Source organism: Rhamphochromis longiceps, linkage group LG6, assembly GCF_057381845.1.
Source record: "Rhamphochromis longiceps isolate RC_006_pf linkage group LG6, R_longiceps_female_GT1.1, whole genome shotgun sequence".
Lineage (NCBI taxonomy): Eukaryota > Metazoa > Chordata > Actinopteri > Cichliformes > Cichlidae > Rhamphochromis > Rhamphochromis longiceps.
The window spans coordinates 11,459,622-11,472,114 of NC_140562.1; the positions used below are offsets into that span (position 1 = coordinate 11,459,622).

A 12,493-nucleotide genomic window follows, 5' to 3' on the forward strand; every position below is an offset into this window, starting at 1 on the left:
GTCTATGTTGTACAGGCATTCTACCTTTCGTCTGAGATCGAGCACGTCCTCGTTGGTGCTATCGAGTCATACGGTTTTACGGGGCCATGAGTAGCTGCTGGGTTGACAGTCTCCAAAACCCTTTGACATGGAACACCTAAAATGGGGACAGGACTTGCTGCCATGCTGCAACCTCAGCTCTAATTGTTGAGAAGGAAGCCTTTACATTAACTGCTCTGTCTATTTAAACTTGCCTCCCGATTTGCATCGGTTCCAGCGTTGAACTTGAACTGCTGCTCTATCCATCCTTTCCCCGACCCCCCTACCCTTCTACTGAGGTGGCACTCAGACATCCAAACCATGGCCAGCAGACTGTCCCCTCTCTCTCCAACCCTGTGTCTCTCGCTCCTGCTCCCTGCACTGTTGCTCCTCCACCTGTCTGGCACAGTGAAAGGGGATTGCTGGCTGATAGAGGGGGAAAAAGGTTACGTTTGGCTTGCTATCTGCAGTCAGAACCAGCCTCCATATGAGACCATCCCCCAGCACATCAACAGCACGGTCAGTATGACTATCTGCAGGCCAGTTGTGCTCTATCACTATAGCAACCTCTGCTGAACCTGTGCCTCCATGATGATGTTGACTAGAAAACAGTGATTCTAATGTTCTTACACTCAGTGTAATGGTCATTGTAAACTATGTGAATGTGAAGGCTGTTTTATGTCTGTTCCCTAAATATAGTTGGTATTGTAATGTACTCAAATGTATGATGTCACTGACATCTTATAATGAAAGCAACATATATTTTAGTTGGCGTAACACTGCACAATTGCCAGTGTAAGTGATTAAAACGAGACAACGTAATATGAAGATATTTTACCTAACTGAGATAGCATAAAGACCTACATAATCTAGATGTTTCAGAAGCAGTGTACAAGAGCTTACAAATGCGCTGTGATTACTGGGGAATGCGACGTGTAACTGGGGAAATTTCTCATTAAGCAAAAACGTAGGTTCCAATATGCTTCTGTCTTTTTAGGTCTTCCCCTTATAACAGAAAAAGTAAAGTGAACTGTTGTCTTGTCTCTCTTAGGTGCATGACCTGAGGCTGAATGAGAATAAACTTAAGGCCGTGCTCTTTACCTCCATGTACCGCTTTACAAACCTTACTGACCTCAATCTAACCAAGAATGAAATCAGCTACATTGAAGATGGCGCCTTTGCTGGACAGGCCAACCTACAGGTCTGAAGCCAAAAGTGAAACTGCTTTTACTGTCTCTCTTTTTTTAAACTTTATTTCTTCACCTGTACATAAGGAAATAATAGACGTTCCTTAAGACTTCCGGAAAGTTCTCTTATATTCCTGCAAAAGTGGATGAAAAATGAGTAAAGTCTTTAACCTCCTAGGACCTGGCGTCCACATATGTGGACATCACATTTTGGGTTATTTAGACCAAAATACTCAATTTTGCTCTACAAGGGCCTGATATCCACTTACGAGGACATTATACTGCAACTGCTCTATCGAAATTTTAAATAAATATCCTCATATGTGGCTCTCATTTTTCTTAAAAAAAAAAATTAGGTAAAAAAAGAAAAAACTGGTAATTCTTTGTTTTTACATTCATCAGGTCCCAATATCCCCAAATATCAAAGAGAAATTAAAAATGCATGACGTGGAAGAGTTCAGGTCTTAGGAGGTTAAATATGAATCCCATTTAGACCATGCTAAATGTAAGTGTTAACAGCAAATGAATCTGTGAATTTCTTGTGTATATCATTTCAGATGTTTGTCCGGTTGAATCACTCATGTCTTAACACTTGGTTAGATAATGCAGCAAAATGTTCCCAAATTGTTTCAGCTTAAACTGTGTTCTGACATCCTCTACAGAAAAGCAACAACCAATTAATGAAAATGTGGTGAACAACTGAGCATATTTTTTAACAGCCGATTGTCTCCTTGACCCAGGTTCTTCAACTGGGCTACAACAAACTAACCAACCTGACTGAGGGCATGTTGAGAGGTCTGGGTCGAATGCAGTGCCTCTTCTTGCAACACAACCTCATTGAGGTCATTGCCACCAATGCCTTCTGGGAGTGTCCCAACCTCAACAGCCTAGACTTATCTTCCAACAAGTTGGCCCGTCTTGACCCATCTACTTTAACGGTTCTCAGCAGACTGACAGTATGTGAACTAGGTGGAAACCCGTTCCACTGTGGCTGCGAGCTTTACAGTTTTCTCACTTGGCTGGATGAGTTTAACAATGTCACCCGCACCTATGACCGTCTCCAGTGTGAAACACCTCCAGAAATGACTGGCTATCCACTCTTGAGTCCCGGGTATGGAAATGGAAGAAATGCTCGAAACATATTATTATCAATGTGTCGTGATGGTGTGATAATTCCAGGGATGACCTCTCAGATGCCAGATCAAGATGGCTCAGGGATGGGTTTGGACCAAGATCAAGGTGTGTACCATCAGCCAACCACCTCATCCACTGCTGACCCTATCTATAACCCTCAAATTTCTATGAAGCTTCAAACAGTTGCTCCGTACACAGCTTCACTAATAGTCAAGATCCCACATCCCTACAGTAAGATGTATGTTCTCTCCCGGTATAACAACACTTCTCTTGAAGAGGACATATCCCTCAAGTCAAGCAAAGCCACGATAACTTTGAAGGGGCTGAAACCACAGTCCAATTACACCTGTTGTGTGGCTTCTGTAAGGAAGTCTCAAAAGTACAACCACACCTGCATGTCTTTTACCACACGAGCTACTGGACCACTGGACCACCAAACGAATCCTTCCACAACAACCCACTACATCATGACCATCCTGGGATGTCTGTTTGGCATGGTCATTGTTCTTGGATTTGTCTATTACTGTCTGAGGCGCCGACGCATCCAGGAAGAGAAGGAAAAAGCAATTAGTGTGAAGAAAACAATTTTGGAAATGAGGTATGAGACAGTGCATGTTTGTTAATCAAAGTTTTGGGGATCACAATAGAATCTTCTGTCATGCATCTTTGGATGTTGTAGCCAAAAACTGACATGACTATGTCCTGTGGGTGTAATTGACTTCTTTGGAACAATTTATTATTTCATTATCTCTTCATTAGTTGTTTTGCTGCAGTGCATTTCTTTTTGAATTTATGAAAGACCTCATTTATTCTAACTGCAAGCAATGGCTTAAAAAAATCAGTCATACTCTTTATCGAGTCTTTAGGTCATTTTTATAATTCTTTAAGCTTTAATTAAAAAAGCAAGGATTTTGTCATCTTAGGCCATCACTGAAGGGAAACCAGTTTTTAGAAAAGGTACGCAATATGGAAACAGAGTATTGTTTGTTTAAAAGTAAATCTGACCTTTTTTTTTAGGTATGGCCCAGAAGCAGCTGCAGCTGTAGTCAATGACCCAAATGCCATGCAGCGTCTTCAGGAGCAGGCTCACCACCAGCATCACCATTCAGGCGGTGCAGGAGCCAAGCTGCCCCAGTCTGCCTCCTCTAGCACAGGCATGCTTCACGGTTCAGCCAACACCAGTTCTTCCCGCCTCTCCACCTTGCCACAGGTGGAAAAAATGGCCACTGCCTTCTCTGAGGCTATGGGTGGCAAGGGTAACTACATGGATATAAGGACAACGGGAATGGCAGGGGAAGGCAGGGAGGCAGTGATGGCAGCTGGAGGAGCAGGGCCAGGAGGGGAAGTAGTTGTGGATATGCGAGGTGGGGCTGAGAATGGGACGGAGGCTGGGGAGGATTCAGATGATGACGGTCGTGGCTCAGCATCAGAGATCTCCACCATTGCTAAGGAGGTCGATAAGGTGAACCAGATTATCAACAACTGCATTGATGCCCTGAAGCTGGATGCCTCAGCTAATGCTGTGACCACAGCTGACAATACCAGTTCTGTGTCCTCCCAGCCTCCTTGCATAGCATCGCTCCCGCGCAACCTTCTCCCCCTCTCTCCAGGTCACCCTGGAGATCAGATCATGGCTTCCTCTCCAAAGGTGCACCCTAAGCCTCACCTTCAACCTCATCCACAACCTCATCCTCAGCCAATTCCTCAACCACATCCTCAGCCACATCCTCAGTCCCATTCTCAGCCCCATTCTCAGCCTCATCCACAGCTCCATCAACAGCCTCACCCGCCTTCAATGGCCCCAGTGCCCCTGGTCATGCCCTTATCTGAGCGGCCTGGTATCAGCGGGGGTGGATTTCTCTCCCCTCCTTACCGTGATCCACCCCCAGCCAATGCAGTGCGGCCCCTTCAGAGGCAACTGAGCGCAGACACTGCTGTGGTTAAGAACCGCTGTGGTCCCCCTTCTGCAGGCTCTGCCAAGAACACAAGAGTGTATAGTGTAGACATCCCTGAGCAGCGCAGTGATCCTCCCAAGTACCCAGGAGAAAAGGGTAGCCCCGTGGGTTGTGTTGGAGCGGGAGGAAGTGGAGGAGGTGGTGGAATAGGAGGCTGTAACGGAAATGGAATGGGAAATATTAATGGCGGAGGCCTGAGCTTAAATGGGGGAGGAATGGGATGTAATAGTGGGAATGGAGGTGGCGCTGTAAGCTCTGGACAGCAGCAACAGCAGCACTTGGAAGTTCAGCCAGACTATCATAGCTCTGAGCACCGCCACTCCTTTCCTGCACTCTACTATGAGGGTGGCAATGAATCGCCTTCACCATCCCAAAAGGCTTCGTTTCTCAAGCCACTTGGGCGCACCAAGAGGGATGCCACATCCACCTACTCCCAGCTCTCACCTTCTCGTCACCACAACTACAACTCTGGCTACTCTTCCAGTCCAGAGTACTCATCTGAGAGCACACTGCGAATCTGGGAGCGATTCCGACCTTACAAGAAAAGCCCTAGAGAGGAAGCATCCTATATAGCAGCAGGGCATGCTCTGCGCAAGAAGGTGCAGTTTGCCAAGGACGAGGACCTTCATGATATTTTGGACTACTGGAAAGGTGTTTCCGCCCAGCAGAAGCTGTGAGCTGGGGAGCAAAGCTTATGTCCTAAGGGAGATTGTGGAATGAATGCCAACAGCAGACTACTGAAGAGGAACATATTAAGGTAGCAAGACAGATAATGTTTCCTCAGAGGTGTCTAGCGACACAGGTCATTCAGGCGCCTGTTCAAGAATTAAAGAGGTATTCTCCTGGTGATTTTTAAAAATTGATTTTGTGAAAATCCATTGACATTTTCAGAGGCTATTTCCAAGGTTCTCCTCTGTCTTCACCTCAACACGAATGATTTTTAACGAGAATCCTGCCTCACCCTGGGCACTTTGGTCCTTTCAGGCTTCACAGACCTGTTGACTAATCACTAATGATCAAAGGCGAGGTGATGACAAGCAAACGTCTTCTACCTCACTGCTGGCAAACTGGAGCTCAGCTATCTCCCCAGAAACAGCACCCATCATGACTTAAGCGCCATCTGTTTTTTCTCTAATCCCATCAAGCCGTTATTCACAAAACAATCATTCCATGGCACGGCAGTACCTGCTGTCCTATAGAAACATCATTTAGGATGGTAATGAGGAAGCAGGGTGAAGAATTAGGTGTGTTTTGTTTTAGAAAAGCCTGAATCTCCCTCTTTAGGGAAGACATTAAATGATACTTATCAGGTTAATTGTTCTTCCTGGCGATTAGCCGGTGTGAGAATAGTTCAGGAACGCTTTGTGTTGCGCACACTCATTGATTTGAAGCACCTACAAACAGATGTTCAGTAGTGTATGGACATGCACGTACAGTTTCTGCATGCTTGAGTGATTACTTGTGTGTGAAAGAGTAAAGTTCTGGTTGTCGGTGAGTCGTTTATTATTCTCAAGCTCACCCAAGGTAGCAAAGCCTGTACAGCTAATATATGGATAACAACAAAGTCAGGAAGTTATGAGTGAATGTGAGTGAGTACATAACTGTGTATTGTCTGTTGAGATAGCATGAAGACCCACAGGCATTTTTGTCCCATAGTCCATTTCTTATTTACAGTTGTAGCATATTTCTTTTCATAAGGGAAGTTATGAGATGAAAAATTTACATTTCAATAGTCCAAGTCTTGCAGAAATTACTTTAGGTTGAGTTATGCAGGTTTACAGGACAGCCATTAGCTCCTATATTAAAGAAAATGGTAATCATGTTTAGGAATAGAGGCAAACTAAGAATAAGTAAGGGTTTACTGTAGCAGCATCTCATTTTTAACAATTTCCCCATTATGCAGACAGACTTCAGTGTATTGTCAGTTGCCTTTGAATCAACTGAATGCAAGGAACCCTAAAAACAAAAAAGTGAAATGCTTCCACTACTACACGTTAAGATGAAATGAATAATACGCAGGGTGAAGACCCTAGGGATGTACTCTGACGCTACACTATATATGACCACCTTGTGCTCTGGGTGGAAGCTGGTAGCTCGCTAGACCTGGACCAAAGTGCCCTTGGGAGGTATGACTTTACAGGTTTCCATTATAATCTTTTCCATTGTGGTCAGCAAAGTATAAAGAAAACAAAGGAAAGTTACAGCCTTGGTTTATTTAGGATTAGGGTTTAAAACTATGGTTAATACAATGAAAATGGATTAGAGGAGCAAGGCTTGGGACTGTTGTGGACTAAACAAGAGACCTTGAGCATTTTTATTTAATTTTCTGCCCAAATTCCTATTACAAGCTATAAATTCTTAAAATGCAAATATAACTCATTTCCCTCTGTTTTTCTGCCAACTCTGTCCAACTTAATGGGATAAATTAATGACTAATTTTTGAAGGCTGATGTTGTATCATCATCTGAGGTCAGAAGGCTCTGTTGATATTATTAACTCTGCAGGATTCAGAGCTTGACTGAAATTAATAACGGATAGCCTTGTTTCGCTGTCTGTCTACCCATTTTTTTATTTATATAATGTCTCATCATTTTGCATTTCCCTCCATTTTTTGCAGGCAGGAATGATAGTCAGACACTGGCGTGAAAAACAAAAAGTCATTCACCTTCACTTGTGCAGGTGAAGGTGAAATTAGGCTATAACCTTCTGGGCTATGTTCTTTCTGCTTTGAGTATGATTGGTCTGGATTGGCCTGTTTGCAAGGCATGCAAGTAATGCATTCTTATTTGATTTTCCACAGGATTTAATCTGATGTTATTGTTTTGATAGGCCTTGAATCAAGCCACCATTGACAGTGTGAGTTTGATGGGGCATTTATTTACTCTTTCACCTATAAAATGTACGTCTAAAGAATAGGCAGAGTCGCAAAGGTCAGCGCAAATGACCCCAAATCTGCTGTGAGAAATAGAAATGATCATGTTTAAAAGCAGTTGGGACATGTCATTTTATTAGATTTTTTAACACTGCACTTTGTTCTGCATAAATTGTCCCATCCAAATATGTTATAATTTGCCACCCTTTGTCACTAAAAGAAATGTCTGATTGTAATATATTTAATTTGTCTGAATGAAAATCACCTTCACTTCCACTGCAGCAGTGTGATGGCACAATCTCTCAAAACCTGGACCAAAAAAACCAAAACAAAGACAAGTCAGAGAATGTTTTTGCTTTTGATATTCTATTATTTTGAGTAATAACTGGCATTTCTATGTCATCTGTGGCAGTCAGTGCAATAGACCCACTGGTGTTTGCAATGGGATGTCAGCAGAATGTCATTACTTTATCATTAGATCAATAGAACCTAATTTGGGCGAGTGGTAGCGCATAAAAAATCCACAGTGTGAATTCCCTTGGGCACTCAGTTGGACCGTGTCCATTTTTTATAAAGTGCCTAGTGTTCTATTTTTGCCTTTTGTTCAAGTTTTACTGGCAGCTCCCCTATTTGTAACGTACAAAAGGAATCACCAATCAATTAGTTTTAAATTAGTACCACAGGCTATGCAGGGGTAGAAGCTTTTTAAAAAAATAATGGCTTAACTTGGAAGAAGAAGGGGAATCGAGCTGAGGTTACCCTCACGTACCCCGAAGGCATTTCTTTAGATGTAAGGAATAACATTAGCTCAGTTATTCATGGAATTATTCATAGTTTCCAATTTGCCATACGTCACACCATTACCAAGACCATCACTCACTTTTGTCCACCAGTCCAGTGTTTATTTAAATCTATAAAATTACTCTTTAACCAAGCTGTTCTCCAAGCAGACTTTTTCCTCTGCCCCGGAGAGGAGTTCATACATGGTGACCAAGCTTTGCTCTTCTTTACTTCCACTGGTTGATACTGACAAATGTACAGATTCTATAACCTGGGATTTGATAGAGTGCATCTTCTTTCCAGTCTGTGTACTTAACCATGGTCATGTATGAAATCGTAGGCCTTCAGAAGTTAAAGGTAACAGGGAACAATTGAGAAAGCACAGCTTGTGGCAGTCTCACAAGTCAAACTACCTTTACCCAGAGGAGAGGAATTCAAGAGTACAATTAAACTGGTAATCAGGCATTGTGTATGCTCTGAACAAAAATTATTCGCTAGGCTTCTTTTTTTTTGTGCCACAAAACTGGCATTAACATCACGATTCTAGTCCTGGTACTTTGGGTTGAATGGGTCTGGTCTAAAAGCTTTTTATTAAGTTATAAACTAGAAGGATAGTTTCTATATGCCTCAAACAAATTCACGGTGGTTTCTAGACAATATCACTGGCTGCCTCGGGGAGTCATTGCTGCGCAAGTTTGGCTTCTTATTTCAGTTTCGTAAGTTTCTGAAGTTCAGGCTTATTGAAAAACACAAATCAATAGTCATGGAAAATCACAGAACAACCCTGCTCATTTCCTCCCTTTGGAGTTGTAGTTGTTCTAAATGTGAACCTCAGGCACAGAAACCAATGGGTTGCAATGGTTCCCAGGGAATGGCAGCGAGGTCTCTTTGCTCCTTTTTAATTAAACTTATGAATCCATAGGATGAAGTCTGCAGTGGAAACACTGGCTTTGTATTAATGCTGTAAACATTAAAACACTATACAGATAGCGTCTGGCTGAAGTAAACTCAGAAGAATTCCTCCCTCTATCCCTTTTTGCCTATTTTTCCTTTACCATTAACAAGGTAATGGACCACAGAAGCCTATGCTGCAAATATAACTTTTTGCCCGTTCTCCTTGAGTTTAATATCACTGTAGAAAATGGGAGTCTTGGGTGAGAAGTATGTGCTACAGGAAGTGTAACGTCCTGACAATTTAATCTCTTAACCTATCTTGGCACATTTATCTGCATTCTGCTAAACAAAGTAATCAATTTATGTTGTAAACATGTAAAATATGATACATTTTTAGATCAGATTACATTTCAGAAGCCACAGTTTGGTGCAATTTGAAGACGTGCATTTTTTGTGTTAAAGCGTGACACGATGGGACAGTCTTGCTTTCCCGGGCCAGGTTTAATTTACTGTTCATTCTGAGCTCTCCCTCCCTCCCTGCTGCTCTTGGAGATATTTTTTTCAGCTATGCTTTAATTTCTGTATTTGTTTATTTTACTTCAGAGTTTTCAACATACTGATCTAAGGACCTGTATTATAGGACCTGTAATAATGGAAAAGCAGTTATCAGCAGGTCAGTGCTATTCTCATTTTATCCACACTACGTGTTATGTTTGGGTTAAACCAAGTACAGACAGTGCTGTTGTACTTGGAGTTTGAGTTTTCATGGATTGTGATGAATACTAATTGATAGGCAGAGCCAAAGGTCCTCCAGTCTCACCACAGACTATTTAGAAGCTGAAGGGAACGAACCACAATCTGGTAAATCAAGTGATCTGTTGCGGAAGCTTAAGATTCGCATACGATTAAGATAAGAAGTTTCTGAAGGCAATTTTCTTAGACTTGGAGAAGCTCCAACTTTCAAGAAGCACAGACTTTCAGTTAAAGTGTTTGGTGCAGTTCACCATTGGTTTTGCTAGGTTATCAGCCAAGCTAGCAGTTACCTGAGAGCTAATGAGGAATTCACTGTGGTTTTCAGTCTATCTGATTGCATCCAGAAACATTGTATTCTGCTCCTGCTGGAAATCAAAAGTGAACCAAGAAGTTTCAGACTATTTGACATTCCTAAGTTTGTCTGGTGATGCCAGGCTAGTTTTCTACCCTGGATGGTCATACTTACATTAACTATCATTTCTGATCTCTGCCAAATAACAGTCACTTCTGCCCCCCCCCCCCCCCCCCCCCTTCCCCCCATTTGAAAAACACCATTTCACACCCCTTTCAGAGGTGTCAGACTAATTAACTACTTTCAACACTTTAAATTTTAAGCACTGTGAAACTATATTGCTTACTGGCACTGAGAAAGAAGCTCTGTGACTTGTCTGTATCAAACTAGAGGCTTGATAACAAGTCCAAACCCCCGAAGAACCCCGAGTTGACTTTTGTCTTTGGCTATTTGACTGGCTCCACAGAGGAAGCAGGACTGTGATTTTAAAAATGTCTGTCTGCTGTTGAAGTTGAGTCGTCAGTTGGTTGATTTATTTGTGGGTTGACGGTAGATCCGCTGACCTTTCGGCTCACTGTCAACCGAACAAGAGAGACTGACGGAGGGAGTTGCCTCGTGAAACCAACACGCAACAAAAACAGAAGAGTTTTTTTTACCGGTGGCCAACTGTGACAAACACACACTCTTACACAACTCCACAAAACACACAAACGCTAATGTAGAGAATCAATGAATATACTGTACGTGTTTGAATAGTTTAGAGTAACACTTTATGGACATAAAATGTAAGAACACACACTACATACACCTTCCCACACATGAGCATATATACCTACACACATTTGTATACGAAAACACCTTGGCGCACACACACACACACACACACACACACACACACACACACACACACACACACACACACACACACACACACACACACACACACACACACACAGAGACCATATTCACACTTGCCTACACAAAACATGGACTGAATATATTTCTATCCACGTTTACAGACACATATGGTCTTAAAAGTGCCAAAACGGCGAGTTTTATATGCAGATGGAGTGGAACCAAACATCTGTAGAAATGAACTCAGTGTCTTTACAGGCCTAAGAGCCCGAGTGTCTGTTTTTGTTTCTGTATTTACCTCCCTGTATAATTGGTGTTTCTTTTCTGCACTGTTCCTGTTTTCACTGTTGTAATTCTCATACTCTGTTCCAGTCTGTACTTCCTGTAGAATGAAATCACTTACTGTGAATGTTATGTTGAGTTCTCATGGGTCCTTCTGATCTGTCCCGCTTTAAAATGAATAGTTGTAGCAGTGACATATGTTTAATCACAGATTTTCTCACACCTGCAGAAGCCCTCCTGCTCTGCAGACACAGATCAAATGAGAGCACAAAATATCACCACAGTTATTGTACGTGTGAAAAAGTAGGGTTTGATTCACCTTTGGACAATCAAAGTCTCTCTCTCTCACACACACACACACACACACACACACAGAGCCGTGTAGAAGAGCTGATAATATGCCTGTCACGCTGAAGCTTTCATCACCGCTGGGCTTTTCAAGGACCTTGTTTCTCAGTTTTTAAATCGAGGCAGTCAACTTCAGGAAGACAGCACTGCTCTGCTACTGGAATGAACATTGCCACAAAATTTGTAGGCACTAAAGATAAATTAGAGATGCTTAAAAAAATTTCATATAATCCAAAGTGTTGTACAAGGCAGGGGGTTCAAGTCAATATTTAGTGTGATCACCTTTGTTCTTTAAACTGGCACAGATGTTTGTTACACTTCTTTAGTGTACTCGGCTGGTAGGTCCCCCAAAGCATCTTTGAGAACTTGCCACAGTTCTTCTGTGGATTTATGCTGTCTTTTTGTGTGACTTGATGATGTTTCCTGGGGGCCCTACAGCACCATCTGTTGCAGGACTCCTTGTTCTTTTTTGCCAGTAAAGATAGTTTTGTTTTTCGAATTTCTCAGCAGTAGGTTTGGGATGTTGTCACGCTTGCAAAGGGAACCAGTCAGATGTATTACCAGTTCTAATTAACGCAAGTGTTTAAAGCGTCTGCACAGCACTGTACTGCACAGCACTGTACTGCACGTGCGTGTTTTGTGTCATGGTGACAGTGTGCATGTGTATGTATGTATTTTTTGTCTCAATCAAACAACCTGTTGTGTCTGACAGTACAGCTCTGCATGAGCTGTGTGTTCTTATCAGTGGACTGGGTAGCATTTATATCGCTGTGTGTGTGTGTCTGTGTATGACAGTGCGTGTTTGAGGGACTTTGTTATGAAGGTCCGTTCTGTTGAGGGAGTAACAGCTGAGGCTGGGTATCTGAAGCATTTTTAATTAATCTGCCTTTCATTCTGCAGGGCTCTCCAATACGGCTGCACTCATTCACCCGCGTGCTGCCACTCATGCACACACACAGACACACGTATGAACATGCACACGGGCATACACACAAGCATAGATTGTAATTTTGTGCTGCCATGTCATGTGATTTTCATTCACATGTATGCAATTACAATGCACACAGTCAGCCAGACACATGTCTCACATATACAATGACTGCTGTTGTATTATAATTACTAT

At 42.4% G+C, this 12,493-nt stretch overlaps 1 protein-coding gene across 2 annotated transcripts; it reads left to right on the top strand.

Annotated features, from left to right (window-relative positions):
- Positions 1–339: 339 nt before the first annotated feature.
- Positions 340–4,971, top strand: LOC146667537 (protein phosphatase 1 regulatory subunit 29-like). Of its 2 annotated transcripts, XM_085408473.1 has the most exons (5): positions 340–537; positions 1,070–1,219; positions 1,946–2,937; positions 3,357–3,987; positions 4,120–4,971. In XM_085408473.1, the coding sequence occupies exons 1-5, from the start codon at positions 340–342 to the stop codon at positions 4,969–4,971; spliced, it is 2,823 nt and encodes a 940-aa protein (XP_085264599.1). The 2 variants fall into 2 exon arrangements, with proteins under 2 accessions (XP_085264599.1, XP_085264598.1); XM_085408472.1 differs by having other exon boundaries at positions 3,357–4,971.
- Positions 4,972–12,493: the final 7,522 nt, after the last annotated feature.

Excerpts from the sequence above, each read along its gene's own strand:
- LOC146667537 (XM_085408472.1), top strand. The coding sequence starts at position 340 with ATGGCCAGCAGACTGTCCCCTCTCTCTCCAACCCTGTGTCTCTCGCTC. Across the intron at positions 538-1,069 it reads CCCAGCACATCAACAGCACG|GTGCATGACCTGAGGCTGAA; the intron begins GTCAGTATGACT and ends TGTCTCTCTTAG. Across the intron at positions 1,220-1,945 it reads CTGGACAGGCCAACCTACAG|GTTCTTCAACTGGGCTACAA; the intron begins GTCTGAAGCCAA and ends TCCTTGACCCAG.